The 15,047-nt window shown below is 35.0% G+C and overlaps 1 protein-coding gene across 3 annotated transcripts; it reads right to left on the reverse strand.

The window, feature by feature from the left end:
- Nucleotides 1-213: 213 nt before the first annotated feature.
- Nucleotides 214-10,153, reverse strand: SYT4 (synaptotagmin 4). 3 transcript variants are annotated; one of them, XM_086682865.1, is made up of 4 exons: nt 9,825-10,153; nt 6,036-6,844; nt 4,275-4,395; nt 214-2,945 (listed from the first exon to the last, which is right to left on the reverse strand). In XM_086682865.1, the coding sequence occupies exons 1-4, from the start codon at nt 9,856-9,858 to the stop codon at nt 2,638-2,640; spliced, it is 1,272 nt and encodes a 423-aa protein (XP_086538991.1). In that variant the 5' UTR covers nt 9,859-10,153; the 3' UTR covers nt 214-2,637. The 3 variants fall into 3 exon arrangements, with proteins under 3 accessions (XP_086538991.1, XP_086538990.1, XP_025787163.2); XM_086682864.1 differs by having other exon boundaries at nt 4,275-4,392; nt 6,030-6,844; XM_025931378.2 differs by having other exon boundaries at nt 6,030-6,844; nt 9,825-10,143.
- Nucleotides 10,154-15,047: the final 4,894 nt, after the last annotated feature.

Here is a 15,047-nt window from a genome sequence, read left to right on the forward strand (position 1 = left end):
GCTTCTGTTTAATAGGGATAATGATAATTGTACCAGATGATTGTTATGAAGGATTAAACAAAATAAAATAAGACACATTAAACACCTTGGTGTGGAATCACTGATGATCCCTGTTCAATGCCAGGGGATCTATTCAGGAACCTTAAAGCTTAGAAAGATATAAGAGAAGTCTTATTACAGAGTCCATTGGCAGAAAGTTTGAGTTGAAATGGGTTGGGCAAAAGCAGCAATTTATTCATGTCTTACAAACATGGTCTTACAAACATCATACAGAGCTGGCACGAAAGAACAGACACCATCTCATACACCATGCTTCCTTCCAAATCACTTCTATTGAGTTACAACATCAGAACAAGTCAGTTACTGAGTTACACAGTTCTTCAAACATGGAGACCTCCCCTTTAGGGTGGTTGGATTGGCTAATCAGACAAACAATTAATTTACATGTTTAATACAGCGCAGGATTTGTAACAGAATTCAAGATATTCACACTGATATTGTAATACATTATAAAACAGTATAATTTTCAGAAGATGATGGGATCACATATGTCCCTGCCTGTTTCAATTCCTTTCTAGTTTTCCTTCTTTCTTTCCTTAAAAGCAGTTACAAAGAGTTATACTCAACTTTTCACACTCAAAAACACTTTAAGTTTTAAAAACTAAAAACTATTTACAAATTATTCATTGTAATTTTAAAAGTATTTGTTGTTGGTTTTGTTGTTATACTTAAAAAAATCTCCCTCCAACAACTATACTTTACTTGGTATAACCATTAACTTCTGGTTTCTGTGAAGGATACTTAGAGTTGACTTCTCACAACTGTTTAGAGCTCCAAAATATATTATATTCCATGGCCTATTTAACCAAATATACATACATAAAAAGGCCATTTTACTTCCCCAAACCATGCACTGACTACAATTCATTTCATGTTGCTTTCATAGAAATGCTGTGAGGTGACTTTCTGGTGTAATAAAGACAATGATCGGGGAATATTTTTTTTAATCCCAAAGTCATCTTAAAGCACAAAAAAGAGGTTGACTTCAATCTTTGTACATACGGAATGTAAAACATTTTCTTTACATTAGGCATAGTCATAAAAAGCATGTATAAGTTGTTTTGAAAATGCATTGTCAGAGAATTTACAAACACTGTGATATCAAACACATTCTCAAAAACTGCTAAAGTACGGACACAAAACCTGACTCAAAATGTAAATTTTTCAGTAGACTTTATTTCTAACTTGCATATTTAATAATTCAACTGTACCCAGTTTCACTCATACTCTCTAAAAACTCAGATATAGTGACATTATCTCAAGTTCATTCTTTCAAGTAATCACAGGGCACCACTTTGCTCTAGCAGGTTTTTATTGAATTTCAGAGCCCTGGCACTGGAAAACCATACAAGACACAAGTCTATAAACTGTTCCACAGACAACAGCTCAAGGCAAATTAGCCTAGAAAAGATAGTGAAACATACTCTGTTGTGCTAATTTGACAGCCTAAATACATTTTGTGTGAACATGTGTAAATTATATTAGGCTCGCTGTGTAACTATAGTTTAGTCATTACTTTGTTGGTTTAAGTGATGCTTTCTATCCAGTAATGGAAAAAACTTAAATCTTGTTTGTTTCTTTCCAAATAGTAGCTTAGTCCTTTCTGGGAAAGAAGATGCTAAACAAAGACTTAGTTAGCCATGCCCTTTCTGCGTACAAGGGATAGACTTGAATGTACACTTGCATACTATACATATTTCCTTTCAGGAAGATGCATTTCTAGCTGGATTTCTAACTGAAGTTTATTTCTTTACCACTAACTAATTCCACAACTTAACAAAGGTAAACAGGGCTTGCTTAGACCACACTGATGTTTGTGATAGTCAGTGGATAATTCAAGGCCATGGTTCTTATGTGAGATTATATTTTATAACATTTGACTCACATATAACCTTAGGAGAGAGAAAAATAATATTTCAGCCACAGTGTTCTCAACTCAGCCCTTTGATAAAATGATTTCTCAGCTTGTTCACTGTCCTTTTGAAAGAAAACCAAGTTACTCCTTGTATAATAAAATTGTATCAAATAATTACAAACTAAAGAGAAAGGACCATATACTTTTATATGCAAGACGACCATTTTCACATGACATAATGGATGAAAACAAACCAGAGAACATTTCTTTAATATCTTTGGATTTAAAGAAAAAGTAATTTCCCCACCTGAAGAAAAATGGATGAATTTTCATAAGAGAAAGCATGCTTTTCATTTCTAAATCCTAAAAATCACATTTCTTTCTAGTGACATGAGATCACCACCTTCTAAACTACATCAATAGCTTGGGATTGCACTGTAATATTCATAAAATGGTTGGCTACTTTGGTAACCTGCAGCAGAGATTGAATATCTCATGAAAATCTACCCAACTTCTTTAATATCAGGGGAAATGATCATGATACACATTGACAGTTACTTTCGGGTTTGCTAATTCAATCCATTTCTAACCAAAAAAAAAAAAAAAAAAAAAAGTAGCTTGTTGTCACAAGCTTGCAATCATGTATCAGAGAAGAAAAGAGAAAGGAAATTGTTCCTTGCCTAGTAAAAATCATTAAGTTCCAACTCATCATGTCTAGGATGCTACCCATCACAGAGCATATGCCACTTGGCAATTTGTCTCCTGGGATAGTCACAGATCTCTTTCCAGTGCTCTCCACCGGTTCCTTCTGCTGTTGCTCCCAGGACCAACCGCCCTATCACCTCATTTCTGGATCCCCTTTCAGAATCCAAAACCAGAAACTCAACACTTATCTCTTCAAGACCCTCACAAGGAATATCAAAGACAAACAGTTCATTGAACACTGCATTAGGGGTGCATTTCTTCACATGAGTCTTCTTTTTAGAGATTCTCTTTTTGGCATGGTACAGGTTCACTTTCACGTAGGGATCTGCAATGGTAAACAACAGACGTTACACTGGCAGAACCTGGCTGGAGAGTTGATTTCAATATAATGGTGCCCTTGGAGGTTTACTGCGTGCCAATAAAATGAAATTGCAGTGAAAATGAGTCAGAACAAAGTGAAAACATGGATATAGCTTGGCTTCTCTATTGTCAACAAATTGACAATAAGAATGTGAATGTGAAGAGTAAACTGTTCTAAACCAGAGGATGAGAACAGAAGTGCAATGGCAGGAAGATGAGATAATATAGAGGAGAAGAAAACAAAATATTCCAGAGGCACACTGATTACTTGTAACTCATTCCAGAAAATAGGATAGAAGAAAAAAACATTAGACAAGATCTAACCTTTCTGAGTTGTATGACTTTGGATAAGCCTCTCTACCTCTCTGCTTTTTCTGTTGAACAGGCATTTAGAATTCACAATGGCAATGTCCTTTTTGCTTTAAATTTTGTGCTTCTTTAATCACCTGCTGAGTTTGCTTCCTGTTTTTCAGAGTTGATCTTCCTTTAATATGTGGATTTTAGGATCATGCTACTTTTTCACACATTTAATTATATTCTTTTTGCCTCTTTCTGGTTGAAGCATATGAGTTCATTTGAGCTTCCTAATCTAAACGTTTAAGACAATGTGTTCAACTGCCATTATTAAATAATAGCAATAATAATATTAAAAATAATAATACAACTAGGTGATATTTAATGAAATATATCTTTCTAGTCCTCACAATCTCTCTCAAGGTAAGTATCATTACTTATTAGTTTGTGTAGAGATTATGAAACATAGCCAAGGCTATATGCTAAAATGGAAGGGTTAGGATTTGAACTCAGATCCTTTCAACCCATAGGTCATGTGTTCTTTTCACAATGTGATATGAGGAATTTTTTTTAATAGTCACAAAAACTAAGAGCTAATTCTTCAAGAAGATACATAAGGAATTAAAGGAAAAATAATAAAAAGAACACCAGAAGAATAAGTGTAGGTTGGCTCATTAAAAACACTAAAATGAAGAACTCTTCTCCCAAACAATTGCTATATTTTTGGCAATGGCTTCTTACCTCTGCATTTATCACTGTTTTCTGCTTCAAACCCACTCAGACATCTATCATGTATTAGCAATGGCTTAGTTGGTAGAACTATGTAGTTTTATTTTTCTTGCTAATGGCATTGAATCACATCGTTATTCCATAATGAGAAACAGGGAAAAACAATCACATCACTTGAAACTATGAGTAAAAGGCAAATCAAATTCACGTTAGATGCTATTTTGCCCAATGTACTGTTCACTGACACTGAATTTTTCAGAAGCATTCTTACCTGAAAGTCCAGACACATCAGATTTAGGCAGGTGTCGAGCTTTTAAAACAACCACAGTGAGAGTATTTGTAGTGGACTGATAGCAGAGAGAGATCAGTAACTCACCCCGTCCTGAAGACTTCTAAACAAAGAGAGATGTGGTATAAGTATTCTCATTATTTTCTTGGGTTTGAAATTTGTGCTTATAGCAACATTTTAAAGCAATATAATATTGCTAGTTTTATGTAATTTTCCTACTTATTTTTATTTTACTATGCTAAGAAATCTGAGTAACTGCAAGCTTTTGTGCAGGGCTACCACTTTCTAAAAACAGGTGGCTGCCATCTTGTGGTGTTTTTGGGTACTACAGGTTGTTAAAATTTGTAATGAGTTAGCCACACCCATTACTGGAAATGTTTAAAGATATTTAGAGTATAGCTTTTACAGAGAATTTTTTTTTTTACTTTTGCTTTTTAACTAAATAATTACTTTTTGAAGTTACTAATAGTAATGAAAATTGTCTATTCATTTGAAAGGATCTGTCTAGGGCAAAATGACTCATGTTAAGTTTGATTTGATTTCAATTTTTTAAAAAACACTAACATTACTGGAATTTGAATTCAGACTAACTGAAATTTATTCTGACTGCCACCACTCTCCTGACCCACAGGGCTGATGGAATTAAAATTCTCTATCCTCAGCCCCCACTCAAAGTCCTCATTTAATCCAAGGAATGAATTAAGTTTTGGAGGGAATTGACTCAATTTTTAATACTTTGTTTTTGAAGAGTATCATAAGATCCTTCTTTGTACACTACTTAGATTTTATTTGCACTTTAAAGACATTAGCTAAGATGACCAAGAACTCAAAGTACAAGTTTTAACTGATGAAACAAAATGAAAACTCAGAGCTGGATTATAACTAAGAATGAAGGCTGGCCAGAGCTCCTAACTCTTCAGTCTATATGCACATGGGGTTATTATATGAATAAACAGTCCAAGTAGGAATAGATATTTATTCCTACTATGCTGCTAAACATCTGAGTGTCTCAAACAAGCTACTTAGCGTTTCTGAACTCTGACTTTTCATTAATTTCAACAAAGAAATAAAGGTGAGCTTTACAGTATTCTACAGAATCTTTCTAAAATATTATAGTCTAAATCAATTAAGTTCTATATTTAAAGGGGAAATAGTATTAATTTGATATCTTATAATAGTCTCAGAACTACCAAAGCAGTATACCTACAAAGGCAGAGTAACTCACTTCTTGTCATACAACATAGTCATGGACATTTATAATTCAATATGATGTGATGTCTCCTCCTTGAAAAGCAATTCCATGAAAAGTCAATATAACTTCCAAATCCTCAGGACAAATTGATTTAATTTTATATTTCAATTTCAATTTCAAATTCAATTATGAAACATCTTTGTTAACTTGCTTATAAGAAATATTTGCCTGCATTTTAGTTTAAGTGGCAGTCAAAATACTTAAGATAGAAATTAACAAAAATATTTATATAAGTATTCTTTAAATATCCACAAAGGATGCCTATTTATTTGATATAATTAAAATACTTTAAACATTTCAGCTGTGGGTTAAATTTTCTTTCATCTCCTCTATTCCCTTGATCCCCATTTGATTATGATTAATAATAATTAAACATGGTAAAGATGATATGTATAAAACTTATCATTTTAATGAAAATCCCCTAGATACAAAGAAGCTGAATAAAAGAATGTTTATAAATACTTTAAGCACTAAAAATGAATTACCCTAACATTTCTCTTGATGATCTCTCTGTTCATTAACATTTTTCCATCAGATAATTCAATTCCTGCAAGAGGAATAAGGACTTCTCCAATGATATCATCTCTTGAAAACCTGTCGAAACTCAAGATTGTGAAGTGCAAGGCCAACTCTTGGATCTGAGTATAGAGGATCCCATAGAATGTAAAGGTCTCATCAAAAGCTGGGTCCAAGGTCTTTCTCAGAACTCTGGTTTTCACTTTATGCTTCTTCTCTGGGAGGATCGTCATTTTGATATACGGGTCAGAGGTCATCGACTGCTCATCCATGGCTGGCAAGCCACGGGCTTCCTTGATATTTACCACAAATGCTTTCTTCTCAAAGTTGTACTCTAAGGAGAAGAAGAGGGTTCCCAGCTTCTCCTGTTTCTCTTCTGAAGTAAGGGAAGTGCTGGACTTTAAGCTATCAGGGGAAACGGCTTCTTTCTCCCCTTCTGAAAAGAGCTTTGGGGTCACACTCTCCAGATCAGAAGGGCTACTAGCTTTGAGGTTTGTTTTGGGAAAATTGCCATTGAGATCTCTCTTCTCAAGGTCGAGATGTAATGAATTCTTTGGCACAGCTGGCTTATTCTTTACTTCATTTTTGTCATCTGCTCCAAACTTCTTCTTGCTACTTAGGTTTTCAGGATAAATATCAACTCCTTTTAGTACATGCACAAACTTATATGGAGGAGTCTTGTTAGATTTGGATGATTTTCTCTGACAGCAGATCCATGCAAACAGAGAGACTGTGAAGACCAGGCCAAATGCACTGAAGATCCCCACCACTGTGGGGATTTCATCTGAAAAATCAAATGACCAATAACATACATTAAAGGAGCAGAGTTGGAGACATGAGCCTATTTGAAAAGCATACTGGAGCTGGCAAATGCTGTAGGCTGCACAGATTGGATTACTTTCCAACTCTTCTGGGTATGAGTTATGTACACATTTCATGTCACCTTCAGGAATAAACACATCCACTGTGTGACATGCCGAAAAAAATACCGTATGACAGAAACTTCTTCATTTCAGTTTTTTTTCATAAATAAAAAGAAAAGATGAAACAGGGCCTAGGTCGGGATGCGGGATGCTAAATGACCCTGACCTATCTTTGTTTTCTCAGATAACATGAGTCAACTACAGCATGGTAGGTCAGTACTAATTTCATTATGTTTTCTTGACATTTTGAGGCTTTCCAGAAGCATCAATTTTTACTGATTATGGAGCTCTAAATACACATTTTTGAAATACTGGGAGATTTTTTATTCTTAGTAGTTCTTTATTTATCCCGGATTCAAGAAGCAAACATCTAAGGGCTCAGTGGTTCCAATAATTTTAAGAAATGGAGGAACATTATCTGCTATTGTCACAAACTTATCAATAATTTCCATCCCAATTATGATAAGAGAAATGTTACATATATTAGGAAAAAAAGAACAAAAAAGATGAACAACAGGATATTAATATTATATAACTTTTAACACTACAAACTCCTTGGATACAGATTCATAATTTCTTAAACACTGAATTACCCAAAGAACAAATTAATTACACCTAAGTAGGATAAAAACAAAACAATGGTTATGAATGAATCATCATTCCTTAACATGTAAAGAGTGAGAATAGATAATTTAGAGTTCAATTTTATCCATAACTGATTTTTTCTAGCATATTTCCACATGGCAAATAGTAATCAAATTGAATTTGGCATTCCTTCTTGAATGAGGGCACATTAAATTACTGACATTAGGTAATGCTGATTATGCATGAAGCTTATCATGTGCCATATGTAAGCATATTTCTCCAACAAATGATTAGTAACAGTGTGTAAGTAAAAGCAGTATTGCTATATCTGGACACAGTGCATCAATTGAGTCAATGTTTAATATAGTCATAGTGAATATAACTAATGTATTATTATCTGCATTTAGTTTCATTCTTATCTATTTTTATCCCAAATAGTGAATAATAAAGTTAAAAGTCCCAGTTAGAAAAGGGTTAAGCCTTGTTTGAATAACCCCTGAAAGAGCAATCTTTTGTTACTCCCCTCCCCCACCCCCAAATCTTCTGCCTACCTACTTCATAATTTCAAAACTGAACTCAAAGAATATAAGAACCAGCAATGACAAATAAGAGAAGACATATATAACAATATTAAAAACAATAATAAAAATTTTATAGTTTAATTATATCAAGAAACTGAATCATGTAGAGATGAAAAATAAACCTTTGAATTCCCCAAGTAGAAAACGCAGCAAATGCTACAGAAAAAGAATCAAACAAGAGCTAAAGATAATCAGCTAAACTTAGTATCAGCTTTTCAGTTTTTTTCTTCTATTCAAGTCTTTGTGTGTGGAGGGGGTGGGGGGGGGGTGGCAGGGGAGAATCCACTCCTGGACTCTAATAATCCAAGGCCAGGGAGCAAAACCAAAGTCATGAACTAAGGCAATTCTTTAGCCAATGCTAGGAGAACAATAAAAGCAATAGAAAATGATCCTTCTTTTTTTTTTTTCTTAAACAGACCAATGGCCCAAGCTGAAACATATTTTTTACCAGCACAATCTCTAAAAATGCCTCAGTATTAGAAAATTTCTTATTTTCAAATCAGAAATTGGGAATACGCATCATAATAATATAAATCAATCATCCAAATGGAAGCCTGAGTAAAGGAAACTCATTTCTGAATATAATGTCACAGATTGTCCCTATTTCATACGTAAGTCACAAGGCAAAATATTCACTAAATCATGGAAAGACTCACCTACTCCTTGTATGTTCTCTACCAATGAGATTTTAAGCTTCTGAGAGCAAAGACCTCAGTCATTTCACTCAGTTAAATAACAATTATCATGGACTCATAGATATCATTCCTTATTCACAAACTTCTATAAAATTTCTTGATTTTTTTGAATACTTGTGAAGTAAGTAAAACTCTACCTCTTATCTTTGGAATATAATGTGACCTAAAATACTACTTTTTAATTTGAAGTACATCTGTTTTTATTTACTGAAAGAGAGAAGGAGAGCAATGATGCCAAAAATTTGGTATAGGAAAAGGGAAATTGAACTGGAAAATAGGAGTCCTAATTCTACTTTCCAAAAGCTTTTCATTAACTGTTTGACCTGAAATACGTCCCTCATCTCTCTGGGCTCTGGTTACCTCACCTGTGAAATGCAATGGGCCAAGCTAGTTCATTTCAAATACCACTCTAACACCCTAGCATCATAGGATTCTGTGTTTTTCACTAGCAACATATTTCAAGAGAACAAGAAAAACATAGCAGAGAAAAACAACCTTATGGTACACTCTATAATAAAATATACATTCCAAACCCTCAACATATAAGTTGTTTTATACCGAGATCAAACCCTTATGTAATCACAGAAACATTGGCTTCTCCTGGTAAGTTAAATACAGATTTACTTACAAATAAAAATCACCTACAGAATTAATGAAACCAACTGCAAACAACAGACCCCCTTTCCTTTACTCAGCGCGTGCTGCAATTTACAGAGCTACCCGAACATTTAGGAACTTCTTGGATGTAAAATCTCCCTGGCAGACGGCAATTTTTTTGAGGAGAAAGATAGGGAGGAAGGGAGAAACAACAGATAAGCCACGATTGCCCCTTTACAGTTCTCATTTTCTTTTCAGATTAACTACCTAGGAGATCTATATCCAACATCCCATGGAAAAATAAAAATAACAACAACAACAACACAGCCCACCCCGGAGTATTCAAGAAACAACCGCAGTTACAAGTTGAGTAACTTGCTTACCAAATTCTTCCCGGCTGGTAGTGATCGGAGCCATTTTTTGCTGCGTGTTCTGTCCGAGGTGCTGAACGGAAAACTCCCTGGCTTGATTCACTTGCCTGGATCTGAAGCGCCGGCTTTCCCGAGTGCTGAAAACAACAGCGCAGAGCCCAGGGGACCTGCGCCTGGAAGCGGGAGGAGGCAAAGGGGGGAGGGGGTGGTCCACTCGCCCTCGCACAGTGATTTGCCACCCCTGTTCCTGTTTTGGCTCTTCTGAGAAGCTCGTCTCTGAGACTCTAGACGTGGCTGAAACCCGAATTGACGCAATCCTGACGCTACAGGGTTGAAATCAGCACCTGCCCTCCTCCCCTCCGCCCTCCAATCCTCTCCTCTCCCTTTCCTTCTTTCTTCCTCCCGTCTCTCCTGAGGATTCAGCACATACTCATCAATTATTTTAACTGTTGGACTACTGGAGATTAGCTTTTCTATTCTGTGGGGGCTCACAAGCACATGGAGATGAGCCCCCAAACTCATTCGTGTCAGTTCTTAATAGAAAATCTCCTGATCATCTAGATCAGTAAAAATGTGCCTGCGAGTTATCAGAATAATGCAATTTACAGAGATGATTTCGGGTAAGAGTGAGAAGAGAGAAATCTCTGCATCATATGAACACTGTGACATGCAAGAATATGTTTTCTTGCTTTCTAAAATTTTCTTTGATATATTTTCGTTAGAAAAGATCCACCGCACATTGATCCATTTGAAATAAGACAACAGTTTTCCCACTATAATCACTTATTTCCTAATAAACAGTCTAAACATTTTGCTGATGCTGTTGCTCCATCTGTCTGTCAGCTCTCTCCCCTTTAATATCTGACATTTGACCAGTTAAAGTACTTAGGAACAGATGGGAATAATCCCTTCTGTATTCAGACTCACTCTCGGTTATGACTTTTGCATATAATGAGACTGCTCCTGGAATGACATTTCTGGTTAAAATCCCTGACTTCTAATAGGATTGTGCAAAATAGTTACAAGAATCAGACTGAAACTGAAAGTGAATGATATGATAATTATTGGTTATTTTAAAGGAAAACATTTTTTTTTCTAAACTGATGATATTTCTGGGGTTGAGGAACTGGGCAATATATGGTGTCAGATTCTGATTAATTTTAATCAGAAGAGTGTGCCTTTTAAAAATGTTAAGAAATTTTCCAAAGGAGAGAACTCAGGCTGTAACTCCAACTATCAATTATTGCTCCACAAAGAATTCCTTTGCTCTGGTGCTTAGGAGCAAATGACATTTAGTATATACTGGAATGGGGGAGGAAGGGGCATTGGGTGACTCTCAGAAAGCTACTATACAAGTGACAGGTTCCTGCACATTGGTGAGCAGTCGCTCTGAGTGTCAGGACTGTGTCTTGGGAAAAATTAGCTTCAGTCTTTTGCATCATGGAAAATTTTATGAACCAAAGTCCTTTTCTTTCCCTTTCTACTTGTTCCCACAGAGTTGGCATTTTAAAATTCTTCCAACAGATTTTTTAAAACCTTATATTGTCATGCTATGAAAACACAAACCAATTTACTGTATTTAATTTTTTCTATTGGCAGAACCTGTATTTTGTGTCCTTATCTTTTCACTTCATTCAGATTACTTGCTTCCTCAGTTATGCTTGCACCTAGTGGGATTGTCCCTAGGAATAGACATTCATTAGATGAAAGAGACAGTGGTATTTATTGGCGATGCATACCATAGGTAAACAAAATATATAGTGTGAGGTTCACTAAAACGTGTTTCCTGGCTAAGTTATTGCTAACATATGGTTAAACTCATTTGTTGTAAACATAAGTACCTTATTTGTATGTTCTATATAAATTAGTATCTCATTAATTTTACCTTCAGGTGGCAAGATGCTGTCATCTAAAACCTGTCTAGACTGTTTAAACTCTGTTTCTATAGAACCCTATCTCACCCTGGGCTGTCTCATTTCTAAGGACACATTGTGATAAAATTACATCTTGCCCAGAGCTAATGCTATTGTGGATATAGTAACTGTTTCATTGCTTGCTTTAAAAGCAAACTGAAATAAATGTTATTAATTAAAATGTCAGAGGTTTCCCTCATTTTCTCTTGATGAATAGTATGTCATTTATTATCCAATCTCTTTAGACAGCTTCTACCAGCACCAGATGAGGAGTGAGAAACTGGTCCAACACAGAGGACAAACCTGAGTTTCTTATGATTGAAATTCATACCCTACCACATTATTACATTGTTCTCTTTAGATTCAGCAAACAAGTAATCAATTCGCTGACGTGAACAATACCATTCTAGCAGCATAGACTTGGGAGGAGGGGTTGTTGCTAGGTAACCACCTTTTTGCCACCCAAAACACACAGCCTCCAACAAGTTCCCACCCTGGGAAATGTAGACCATTCTGTACAAGTGGCAGTGTTTACTTCAGAGTGATTCTTTCACTGTTGAAATGGTTCAGTATTTACCCTACTTTATTTCAGATTTCAATTACAAATATCTATAAATACTTGAGAAAAAAACAGAACATTTCAGTTCAGTTTGGTTTTAAGAAAAATTGAAGACTATTGATGATTCATTATCTGATTGTTTCCATTTTATTCATTTAAAATAATTTTACTTAATACATAGATTGACAAAGTTTATTTATATAGTTTATTAATTATATAGTTTAATCTATATTTACTCTGGTTTCTTAAAAATAGTATTGTTGGATGTGTTTAGGATCTTCTGTTAGGCAAAAGAAAATTTCAAAAGGTTTTGAAAATGTTACAGTGATCTTCAGCAATCTTTAGTAATGCACAGATTAGTAATACCAAGACATTTTACTGGTATGTGGGTGGAGTAGAGTGAAGTATCTGATAATGGATAATGGATAATTGTTGTAATGTTCCATATCATTCTATTAAGAATGCTGGCTCTGATGTTAATGGAAAATATTTCTATTACAAGCATACCCAACTCGAAACCTTGCAAGACAAATGCTTTCCCATTTGGTATCACAAAAATCCCTTCACTATGCACCATTTCTACATTTGTTTTTCTTCAACGTATTCAGCATTTACTCTGTGACAAACTAAATTAGGCTGTGATGGCTAATGAGTGAAAAACTCATTACCCCAACTACAAAAAAGCTTATCGTCTTCCTTCCTTTCTTCTTTCGTTCAACACACAATTATTAAACATGTACTAACTCTTAGGTTTTTGGTAAGTAGGGGGTTTATATTGGTCAAGATGATAAAAACAATACCTACCCTAATGGAGCTTATAGACTACAGGACAGATGGGCAGCTTTTCCTCTAGAACTGGGAAAAATAGATGATAATTATGTTTATATTTCATTTGCCTGCTACATGACCTACAAGATTGGTCAGCAGCGCCACTTTCTTTCACCATACACACAAAAAAAGTCCAAAATGGATTAAGGACCTAAATGGGAGACCTGAAACCATAAAAATTCTAGAAGAGAGCACAGGCAGTAATTTCTCTGACATTGGCCATGGGAACTTTTTTTCTTGGGCAAGGGAAACAAAAGCAAAAATAAATTACATCAAAATAAAAAGTTTCTGCACAGTGAAGGAAACAATCAACAAAACTAAAAGGCAATCTATAGAATGGGAGAAGATATTTGCAATTGCATATCCAATAAAGGGTTAATATATAAATTATATAAAGAACTCATAAAACTCAACACCCAAAACCAAATAATCCAATTAAAAATGGGCAGAAGACATGAACAGACATTTCTGCAAAGACATATTGATGACCAACAGACACATGAAAAGGTACTCATGAAAAGGTACTCATCATCATTTACCATCAGGGAAATGGAATCAAAACTAAAATCAACAACACAAGAAACAACAGGTGTTGATGAGGGTATGGAGAAAAAGGAATCCTCTTGCACTGTTGGTGGGAATGCAAACTGGTGCAGCCACTGTGGAAAACAAATATGGAGTTCCTCAAAAAGTTAAAAATAGAACTACCCTATGATCCAGCAATCACACTACTGATATTTACCCAAAGAATACAAAAACACTAATTCAAAGGGATACACACACCCTATGTTTATAGCAGCATTATTTACAATAGCTAAGATAAGGAAGCAACCCAAGGTTTCATCAAATGATGAACAGATAGAGAAGATGTAATATATATATACAATTCAATATTATTTGGGCACGGAAAAGAATGAAATCTTGCCATTAGCAATGATATGGATGGAGCTAGAGAGTATAATTGTGAATGAAATAGTCAGAGAAAGACAAATATCTATGATTTCATTCATATGGAATTTAAGAAATGAAAGAAAAGAGCAAAGGGAAGAGAGAGAAAGAGAAACCAAGAAAACAGATTGTTAACCATAGAGAACAAACTGATGGTTACCAGAGGGGAGGTGGGGGGGGGGATGGGTTAAATATGTGATGGGGATTAAGAAGTGCATTCTCATGATGAGTACCGAGTGATGTATGGAATTGTTGAATCATTATATCATATATCTGGAACTAATATAACACTGTATGTTAACTAACTAGAATTAAAATTAAAACTTAAAAAAAAAGAGTGGCCAACAATATTCCAAAGATATTCAGTCTGTCCTTATTGACCCTTCTCTTCATAATTATAGATTAATTATTATTGTGTCAGATTGCATTCTTCCATTTCCTATGTTTGTCCACATCTTCTCTCTCCTTTAAGAGTCAGTTAAAGTTTCATTTATACTACAAAGTTTCTGACTTTCCAGTTACTCAAGGATTCATTCTAATTTAAATTCTTATAACACTATCTCTACTGAAATCCTTTAAGTCAGCTTGACATATTATTGGCTATATACCAACAATTCCCATAAAAATACATCAAAGGTCTCCACCAATGCTCACTCCAAATAATCCACAAGGTTCCCATTTGTTCATGATCTTCTTTGCATCAATTTTTTCATGCCTCCTGACCTCATTTTATTTTTACATTCCAGGCTTGTTTTTAAGTTGTAATCTTTGAAATGACATCTCTAACCCTTGGATCTTGGTCCTCTAATAAGAATTTGACCTGTAGCCATGTTGTTTTACTTTTTATTATTTTTAATGTTTATTTATTTTGAGAAAGAGAGAGTATGTGTGCGTAAAAGGCAGGAGAGGGGCAGAGAGAGAGGGAGGCAGGGGAGCCAAAGCCAACGCTGTGCTTACAGCAGGAGCCATGAGATCATGACCTGAACC

This window comes from Puma concolor, chromosome D3 (assembly GCF_028749965.1).
Source record: "Puma concolor isolate L17-30 chromosome D3, mPumCon1.1.hap2, whole genome shotgun sequence".
In the NCBI taxonomy this organism is placed as follows: domain Eukaryota; kingdom Metazoa; phylum Chordata; class Mammalia; order Carnivora; family Felidae; genus Puma; species Puma concolor.

Bases quoted from the DNA above. Each gene is read 5' to 3' on its own strand.
- SYT4 (XM_025931378.2), bottom strand. From the start codon at position 9,858: ATGGCTCCGATCACTACCAGCCGGGAAGAATTTG. The intron at 6,845-9,824 runs GTAAGCAAGTTA...TTGATTTTTCAG, and splicing joins TACCAGCCGGGAAGAATTTG to ATGAAATCCCCACAGTGGTG. The intron at 2,946-4,274 runs GTAAGAATGCTT...TTACCATTGCAG, and splicing joins TGATGTGTCTGGACTTTCAG to ATCCCTACGTGAAAGTGAAC.